The following is a 9,565-nucleotide window of genomic DNA, read 5'->3' on the forward strand; positions in this document are numbered from 1 at the left end:
AGCCTGCCCATATATGGGAGACAACGTCACCCAAAGAGTAATGAGTCATAAAGAGGTCAATCTTCACGGTCACACTGTGGTCACACTAGTCTAGTGTGCGATCAAAGATGTTATAGAGGAACAAGATAGATATCCATGAGAAATTTTATAGAGGAAATGGCCCCACTGGTTTGAGCTTGGGCATATATTTGGGCCTTTTTTGAAGAAATGTAAATAGTATGTGCTTTATATGAGTTATAATGTTTATTATGTTTATTTTTGCTTATAGAAGAACTGTTTTAGACACACAACTGCTTGTGTAGCATTGCTGTGGATGTTATATCAATACATATGTCATTGTTATGTTGATTATTGGCATAAGTAAATGTCATGAGGTCAAAAGCGTCTGGACTTTCTTTGAAAAAATGTATGTATTTTGTCAACTGTATAAGTTATAATGATTATTTATTCACAGTGTGACTCCCAAGACATAGGAGAAGTGTTTTAGAGAGGAAAATGGCTTAGGTTTTACTGCGCTGTCTGTGATATCAATACTTTTCTGGCAGATTCATGTTCCGTTTTATTTATTTATTTGTCTTTAAGGTCCTACAACCATTTTTAACATTCAAATGACCTCACTGCAACCCAAATATCCTAATGACCCAGTTTGTCCTGAAAAAAAATGATGGTCATATCTTGACTGTAGACAACAGGGTTGATGTTTTACAAGCTTTTTTATAAAACAAATCCAGACGGACAATGAACTGCAAAAATGGCCTTAGGGTTCAGAGGGTCAAAAGACTTTTTTTATTTTGTGCCATTAATCATTTTGGAATAGTAAATGTCACATCCCTTCAAAAAGGATTACAAGCAAATTTCCTTTTATCCTAAAAAAAATGGCTCATTTCTGTGTCTTATAGGGTAAGCCTCGCCCTGTTGCGACCTGGTACAAGGATGGTCAACCCCTTGACCCCCAAATGGTCAGTGTCCGTAACTCAAACGTGGACACCATCCTTTTTATCCGGAGTGCAGAGAGAGAGCACTCTGGAACATATGAGCTGGTGCTAAAGATTGAGAACATGGAGGACAGAGCAACCGTCGTCATCAGGATTGTTGGTAAGGTTGTCAGGTCTCTGCAACTGGGGACATCCATTTCTACTTGTGCTAAAATGTTGTTACTTTATCCATCAGTGTCTGCATTTCCGTGACAACTATTCATTTCTTTGAAGAGAAACACATCTGAAATTCAACACAACTGAAAGGCACTGACATTTAATCCATTCAGATAAACCTGGCCCTCCTCTGAACGTGAAGGTGACAGAGGTCTGGGGCTTCAATGCAGCACTGGAGTGGGCCCCCCCCAAGGACGATGGCAACAGTGAAATCACTGGATACACCATCCAGAAGGCAGACTTAAAGACCAAGGTGAGAAAGGAGGTGGAGGGGGTAGCATTTCAAACCTACAGTAAATCATCCCTGCAGTCTGCTGCATGTACAGTAGGGCCTGCAGCTCAACAATGATGCTGCGAATACAGTGTCAGACACTTTTACTATATGCTCACTTGAATTTTAACAATATCCCATTTTTCTCTCTACAGGAATGGTTCACTGTTTATGACCACAACAGAAGGACAAACTGCACAGCTTCAGATCTGATCATGGGCAATGAATACATGTTCCGTGTCTTCAGTGAAAACATCTGCGGTCTGAGCGAGGAGGCGCGTGTAAGCAAGAACACGGCTGTCATCGCCAAGAAAGGTGTGTGCACGTGTGTATAGTACAGTATGTGTTCGTTTGTAGTGGAACTGTATTTTATACAATCGTCCTCACCCTCCCACCATTCTCCACAGGCCTGGAGATCAAAGTAAACCCCTACAAGGAGAAAGATATGTCCTGCGTGCCCAAGTTTACTCAGCCCCTGATTGACAGATGTGCCGTGGCCGGTTACAGCACCGCCATCAGCTGTGCCGTTAGAGGCTTCCCCAAGGTAAACATGCATTTTAAAATAGGCTACGAAGTGTGAGTCACAGGAGGCGTCTGACACTGCCAGTTCTCATGAGCAAAAAAAAGGTCTGAAGTGTGCTGTTAGAGAGACATGTATGCAGATCTACCAGCAGTAGCCTCTCATATAATATAACATTGCGCAAAAAGAAAAACTTTCTGTAATCTAACAATTAAATGTTGCACTTGATTATTAAATAACTTGACTTTTTCCATATCACAGCCTAAGATCGTTTGGATGAAGAACAGGATGATCATCGGTCAGGATCCCAAGTTCTTGATGCAGAACAACCAGGGAGTGCTGACCCTTAATATCCGCAAGCCAGGAACCTTTGACTCAGGAAAATACTCCTGCATGGCTGTCAATGATCTGGGCCAAGACGAAGTGGAGTGCAAGCTGGACATCCGAGGTAAGAACAGAGGGGATGAGAGGGGCTGCAGGGCTGGAGGCAGATGGGAGGGGAGAGATAAAGGAGGAAGGGGGGGAGCGTTGGTAATTTGAGTGCAGGATGAGTTTATTTTGTTGTTTGGAATACAGAAGATTAGGTGGTTAGTTTTGATTATGTGACGCACTCTCAAATCTAAAAGCTGACTGTGTTTTTACGATGACAGCTTCAACAGAATGTGGATATGCAACAATATACTTGCCATTCAATTCAGGCTTATTTCAACAAAATCTAACTCTCATCATCTGTCCTGTTATCCCACAGTTGCCGCAGACCCGGAGAAGAAGTGAGAAACCGAACAGCAAAGAATGTGAAATCATGTGAACCAAACTGTGAATGTCAGTATTTAGAATACACTGTCACAGAGTGAATAAAATAAAATGTAGCTATGCCTGCTATACATAACGATTTATTTCAAATTTATGTTCTGTTTAAGTTAGTAAACGTACTTTTCATTTATAGTTTTTAGTCACACTAACAGCATTTATAGAAGTGAAGCTCACAAGCCTCTCCACACACATAATCAGTATATTAAAATACATTACACATATTATTAGAGAAGCACCTTTCTGTATATTTGGCACATCTGTGACAGTTGTCCACACTACACCTCCCTGGAATAGTGTGCTCTCCTCCTGTGGATTGCCACGCCTATGCTGAACAACAGTGCCACTGCCAGGACACCCACAGCCACTGCAAGAGCTGTTATGACACCTGTGGGAGGCAGAAATCCTGTTTAGGTACCTAGAATGTATTTGGAAGATTTCCAAAAGGCTTGATATTTTTAAATCAGACAGTCTGTGCTGAAAATCCCCACACTGGTCCCTAAAGTGAATAAAGGAATAATCATATTGCAGCGAAGTATGAGAAGCCGCTTAGGCCTAAATTGAATACTTGACTTGGGTATACACATATACTGGTACTATGCACTTGCACATACATGCATACTCATGTGCTTATACATGTATACATACAGTACATACATACACATGAATGCATGCATACCGTGAGAATGTGTACGAGTATGAGGCTATATGAGTGTGAGCATTTATGCATGTGCGTACTTAGTAGGTGTGTGCGTGCGTGCGTGCGTGCATGTGTGTGTGTGTGTGTGTGTGTGTGTGTGTGCTTAGTAAGTTACTAAGTTACATATGTTTGTTACATATTTTTCCATACCATTCCAAACCTGGGACTTCCATACCTGGGTGAAAGTCACAGGTTTGTTTGAACCAACCTCCTACATCATGCACACACATACTGCACATAATGAGCACACATATACAGTACATACTCTCACTTATATACCCTCATACTCATACACATTCTCATGCATGCATACTTGTGTATATAAGAATGTGTATTCATACACATGGGGGTATGGATATACAGCGTGTGCAAGTGTATTGTACCGGTATACATGTGTTCGCAAGTGAAGTATTCAGGCAAAGCATTAACAATGTCAAAATACGTATGGCAATATAAGTCAGAGCAAGCAGGAGAATTAAAAAAAAAAAAATTACTTCTTTACCTGTGCTTGACAATCTTGTGTTAAACCCGCACTCGGCCTCTGAGTGTTCTGCCACCACGTCCCGCACCAGCTCAGTGAGCATGGGCAAAGGGCAGGGGCTCACCCCGTTGCATCCTGGCACAGGGTTGGGGTAGGGGTCGTGTCTGGAGTCATTGCGGTAATACAGCTCCAGAGAATAGGAACTGTGAAATTACAGTGTCATCTCATTAACACAATGTGAGGACATACATGTGCTGTGTAAATAGGATTGTATCATGTGCTAATTTGTCCATTGCAGACCCAGATGGCTTCCAGATTTCCATCGAATTGAAAAGGAAAATGTAATTGAATGGTTTGGTGCGGCTAAACAGTGGGATGCAATTGCTCAAAATCCGATTTTTTACCATCTGACCTAGATGGTGTAATTAAGTATGCAAAGAGCAGGCAGGATGTCATTACCCATCATTCTCCTGGTAGAACTCAAAGAGTTGACAGGCAGCGTAAGGAGGGAGAAGGCCGTTGTACACGTCCAGAGCTGCCTGCAGGGTGATGAGGGTAGAGTCGTGCTGGAATGGGAAACATCAAGGAGGTGAGTATGTGAAACAGCAGTTTGCGTAATAAATTATAAATGTGTGTATGTGCCCAAACGGTGAACTTACGGCTGAGTACATAATGAATTTCAGAGTGCTCCCTTGCTCTACGGCCCTGGAGAAATTCCTCAGGATAGCATTGAGCAGCACCCCTGGTAAATGAACACCTCATTGTCAACATTGCAAATTATTTTTCCCACAAACCAATCGTTTTGACCTTACTGAGCACCCTATCTTAGCGCTGTAATCAGCTTTGTCCCATTAGCTCATATGTGGCAATATGCTTTGAAAGCCTGGTCTAGCACAATACACTGTCTGAGGCATAGCCAACGCCTCAGCCAGCAGCCACAACATCACATACACTAATTTTTTTTTACCAAAATAAAAAAATGCTCTCACAAGAGTGTTTTGATTTAATTGCCTCTAATGTGACTCCTCACCTCCCGAGAGCCTGGCCTTCTCCTTTCGCTTGTGACTGAGGATGCTGTACATGACCTCAAATGATGCAATTCTCTTCAGGGTGTCCAGAACATCTTGGGTGGCCCAGCGGGGGAGAGTCAAGTTATGGATCCTCTGCACGAGACAATAACCTGTGTCACCCAGCATCACGCTACCAATCACATTACACAACACACGAATTGCAATAAAAAGTGTTTAAATAGCTATTTTTAGCACCAGTTTGACGATAACAGATGCTCATTTTGCAAGTGTGAATGAACGTATTCAACCTGGCCTGGAATCCACCCATCTCATAATGCTTTAATTATCATTTCAATATGTTGTCCTATTCATGTCTCACTGTATGTATACAAATTATTTGCCCCACGCTCCAGCCCCCTCTCCATCTCTGTGCAGATGTGTTGACGAAAACGGATTCTTTTTGTTTGATTCTCACTGCTCTGCAGCTGGTATCAGTATTTGAAGCATTTGCAAACGGCAGATGTGTGAAAAAGAAAGTCTACCTGACAAGTAAGAGTGTCGTAAACCCTCCATATCTTTTTTCCAACCAGTTTGGAGACAGGGTAGCCAGTGTGGTTAGAAAGTCCCTCCACAAAGTACTGCAATGTAAAGAAAAGAGTTAGGACACTACATTCAACCAGTGGCGGAAGACATATTCAGATTCTTTATTCATTCCTTTTACAAAAGTACCAGTACCAAAAGTAACCCATTAAAAGTGAAAGGTACTGCATTTAAAATCACATGTAGTATTTTACTGTTGAATATGACCAAAAGTGGAGTTAGTTTTATCAACTTTTACCCAGTTTGGTAGCGTAAGTAAGTGTGAATTACCATTAAATGAAAATACTTAAGTTAAGTATAACACACCCACTGGGGTACTTTGCAGTGGTCCTACAGATTCTAGATTTGACAAACCAGTATCAGCAAGAACGTACCACAGCGTGGCCTATGTAGGTAAACCTTGGCTCCTACTTTACAGTGTTGAGACTGTTTGGCATTCACATATGAGTCTAGGAGAATGGAAATGTAATCAGACAACATTTGCTTTGCAAGAGATTCTAGCAGAATAACTGACTCTGCTGTTTAGAGGGCAAAGCAACAAAAAAAAAACAGAAAAAAGGGAAGCCACACTTTTTGCATATTTAGATATCGACTTGTACCTCACATGTGTACCTGCACACAGAGAAACACAGAAGAAATGAGAGCCAGCAGTGTTTGATGTGTGTAGACCACAGAGTCAAGGCACACTCAGATACGCCTGCCCTCCCCCACAAACACACACACACACACACTCCCAATCAGTGCTAATTAGTTAAAAAGTGAATGATACCCTGTTTCATAAGTATCTCAAAACTGCACTTAAGTACGGAGCTTTTTACGCTCCATCACAACATTCAAATCCACTTTCTCAAATATTTGAATAAAATGCAAATTACCCTTTACATAGGTATTAAACACTTTTTGGGTTGTTTTTGCAGATTTGCTAATAAGATAACTAAACAAACATTGGTTGGTTAATGGTACAGATTTGCATTCTTTAGTGATTCAGTGATTGTTGTTCGCTTCAGCCTTTGGTCAAACAACAGTGAAAAATGGCACCATCTTGCCTCCAGCAGAGGGTGTAAAAATTCAACGCAGGAGGCCCTGTCCTGATCTCAAGCACCACCTTAGTAGGCAGCACATGGGACTCAGTTTAATTAAAACCTTTTTATTGTAATTCTTAATCTAATTCAATCCAACCGTTAATTAGCTTCACTGAGAATGTGAGAGAATTTGCACTGTGCTGCTTTTTCAAGGCACTGTAGTCACAGTGCCTGAGAAAATCACTGAGAGGACATGATGTCTACAGCATAACTAACACGTCCACTGGAGGTGCTGATAACGGCGGCACCAGCAACTGCGAAATATACTGTATATTTCACTGTTTTGCACACAAATGTGCATTTCACAGTGTTTACAAATCAAGGCTCGGATAAGAAGAAAAGAAGTAGCTGAGGTGAGAAAAAATGGATTATTATTCACAGGAGTTCTGATTAGATAATTTTAATGATAAAAAAACAACAGAGTTACAAACAAGTTTTTAGTGTTTGACAGGCACATGACTCACGGAAAAGTGATGTTTAACACAAACCGAGCTGTGAGTAGAACGTTCACGTCATTAAACAGACACTGAGGATGAGTGTACTTAGATGACTGTCTTCTTCTGTGGTTTGTCTTACCTGGTGAGCCCTCAGGAACGTCTGGTAGTGCTCGCTTTCAAAGGTCTCCGTCATCAGTGCTCTGAACCTTGGACAGTCTTTGCCTGGAGACTTCAACAGCTTGAGAAATCGAAAAAGACCGCACATAAGTGGAAATAATGCACATTAACTGCAGGTACTGCAAGTCTTCTGGGTACAATTATATATTCATTTCACAATTTAAAACAGAAGGGAATTTCAGCACAGCAGATTCACAGCTGAGGTGAACACAGACAGCAACACAGAGCAAGAAAGACTCATATTAACTTGTACAAGTTTCTATTTGGCTGTGTGTGGCTTCCGTGTGAAAGGAAATATTGATGTGGCTCAGCAGCCCACCTTGTCCTGGGCCCTGGGGATGGTGTGTACTGGAATGGGCCGCCACAGTAACTGGGGCATGATGGGAGGCAGGCGTCTGGATGGGGGGAACATCCCAGCAAGGCAGGCCTGGGCACTCATCAGAGTGCGGTCGTAGTCAGTGCTCCTCACATATAACTGTTGGAAACATGGTGGGAACATGGTGTTAAAGTGCATCCATATTTGTACTCTGGCACAGATTCCTACTGTATTCTTCCAAATTAAACAATCAGGCTTCCTATTTTATAGAAGTTGGAAATGCACTTGGAAACTGAAAAAGAATTACATTTGGAAAGTAGATAGTTTTTAAAATAAAGACGCAAAAATGAATGCACTTAGCAACGCAGCAGTGTATCATGAGTGTGCTGTATTTCTCCCAAGTCAACTGAGGTATTCCCTTAACAAGAAGAGGAGGGGAGTGAGAAGAGATCCAAATGGATGAGAGAGGGAGGGGGGGCAAGATCCGTTTTACTGTGATCTTTTTTGACATCAGCCTTCGCTCGTCTATATCTCTCCATCACCCCGTGTCAGGTCTTTGCACACAGTAAATCACGCTGATATGGTTGGATGTTCCTGTGATGCCGAGAATGCTCCCCCCCCCCTTTTTTTTGTCAAATTAAAACAGACATGGCAGGGTGGTTGAAAGGTACAGAACAAGTTGACATAGACTTGGGCGACAAAATGCCAATGACAGGTACTAAGAAAAGCTGTTATTTTTGTAGTAATTGTGTGTTATTTATGCGAGGGAAAAGAGGACTAAATGCAAGGATGGTGAGAGAAAGGGGGGTAATACAGAGCGAGGTAAAAAAAAAAAAAAAAGGAAGACAGCGAGTGTAAAGAAAACAGACAGCAAAAGAAAGTGAAAATCAGATCATCATGACAGTTTGCTGAGCGTGCAGCCCAACATATATTCTGCCAACTGTACTGTACAAGGAGCGCAGAGACCAAATTACCCCTCATGTTACAGCAAATTGCAAGGCCACGGCAGTTATGTCACCAGTGTGATTCATGCTCATTAACGTAGTGTATGTTGTTACAGCTAATACAGACTGTGGCTGGCACATGATTGGGCCGAGGGCACGCATGGCAACAGCGTTGGGTGACACTGAAGCACACAGGTTCACAGGGGAGGACGTCAAGAAAAAACAGAAATTCACACACATACGTTCGTGTCTGCACATACATGTCTGCATCCATAAAAACACCTACCTCTTTGTTGTCGTAGTCCTCACTGAGAAAGTTGCCATAACGCCTCCTTAGAAAGCCACCCAGCTCAAACTGTTGTTTCATGCCCAGCTGAAAGGAAAATTGCCATCACTGTTAATCTTTGTCGAAGATGACCTTTTGCGGTATATTTGGCAGATTTGAGGTCCAATTCAACTCATTTACATAAATTAACACACACTACAGGGCCTCCTAGAGCCATAAATGATTTATTCACTGTAAACCGGCTAATTGCCAGAGACCAGAACAATGTCACAGTAGGAAAGGAATATACTGTAATGAAAAGTCTACAAGGCGCTTTTCTTCCATCTCAAGAGTGATTCTATGTTGCACACAACATAAGTGAACAATATTTTTACACCATATCTGAAGCTACTGCACTATATAGAGAAACAAAACGAGCTCAGACTTCTTGTGCTACGTCAGTAGGTTTTCCTTTAGCCTCCAGTACTTTGGTCCTGAGGTACAAAACACAACATCAATTTAGAAAATACAAAACATAAGAAAAACAAATTTAATTAGAGTTTTAATTTTTGGGGTTTTGCTGTTGTTTTTTGTTGTTTTCTGTAATGTTGTTGTGTTTTGCACCTCAGGACCGCTGTACTCCAGCCCCCCATGACCCTGTGTGAGATTGATGGATTTCATACAATGTATACACCTTAAAGCTCTTTGTTTAGTTTTTTGACAAACTTGCTTGACAAAATGTTAATGATAACATGCACGCACACACGCACGCACACACACACACACACACACACACACACA

General features: G+C 41.7%; 2 protein-coding genes across 20 annotated transcripts in view; one reads left to right on the forward strand and one right to left on the reverse strand.

Moving 5' to 3' along the window:
• mybpc2b (myosin binding protein Cb) overlaps positions 1–2,826 on the forward strand; it is a 22,660-nt gene extending 19,834 nt beyond the window's left edge. For all 18 annotated transcript variants that reach the window (XM_032501959.1, XM_032501941.1, XM_032501944.1 and 15 more), the window contains 6 exons: positions 900–1,095; positions 1,265–1,404; positions 1,578–1,737; positions 1,830–1,966; positions 2,204–2,390; positions 2,691–2,826. In XM_032501959.1, the coding sequence (XP_032357850.1) occupies positions 900–1,095; positions 1,265–1,404; positions 1,578–1,737; positions 1,830–1,966; positions 2,204–2,390; positions 2,691–2,716 (846 nt within the window). In that variant the 3' untranslated portion in view covers positions 2,717–2,826. The remainder of the gene's footprint in view (positions 1–899; positions 1,096–1,264; positions 1,405–1,577; positions 1,738–1,829; positions 1,967–2,203; positions 2,391–2,690) is intronic.
• The window catches only part of LOC116671057 (testicular acid phosphatase homolog), a 9,049-nt gene continuing 2,301 nt past the window's right edge, over positions 2,818–9,565 (reverse strand). For both annotated transcript variants that reach the window (XM_032501961.1, XM_032501960.1), the window contains exons 4-12: positions 8,786–8,872; positions 7,559–7,714; positions 7,202–7,300; positions 5,486–5,581; positions 4,964–5,096; positions 4,593–4,675; positions 4,393–4,499; positions 3,955–4,136; positions 2,818–3,140 (exon numbers count right to left, since the gene is read on the reverse strand). In XM_032501961.1, the coding sequence (XP_032357852.1) occupies positions 3,031–3,140; positions 3,955–4,136; positions 4,393–4,499; positions 4,593–4,675; positions 4,964–5,096; positions 5,486–5,581; positions 7,202–7,300; positions 7,559–7,714; positions 8,786–8,872 (1,053 nt within the window). In that variant the 3' untranslated portion in view covers positions 2,818–3,030. The remainder of the gene's footprint in view (positions 3,141–3,954; positions 4,137–4,392; positions 4,500–4,592; positions 4,676–4,963; positions 5,097–5,485; positions 5,582–7,201; positions 7,301–7,558; positions 7,715–8,785; positions 8,873–9,565) is intronic.

This window comes from Etheostoma spectabile, chromosome 21 (genome assembly GCF_008692095.1).
Source record: "Etheostoma spectabile isolate EspeVRDwgs_2016 chromosome 21, UIUC_Espe_1.0, whole genome shotgun sequence".
NCBI lineage: Eukaryota > Metazoa > Chordata > Actinopteri > Perciformes > Percidae > Etheostoma > Etheostoma spectabile.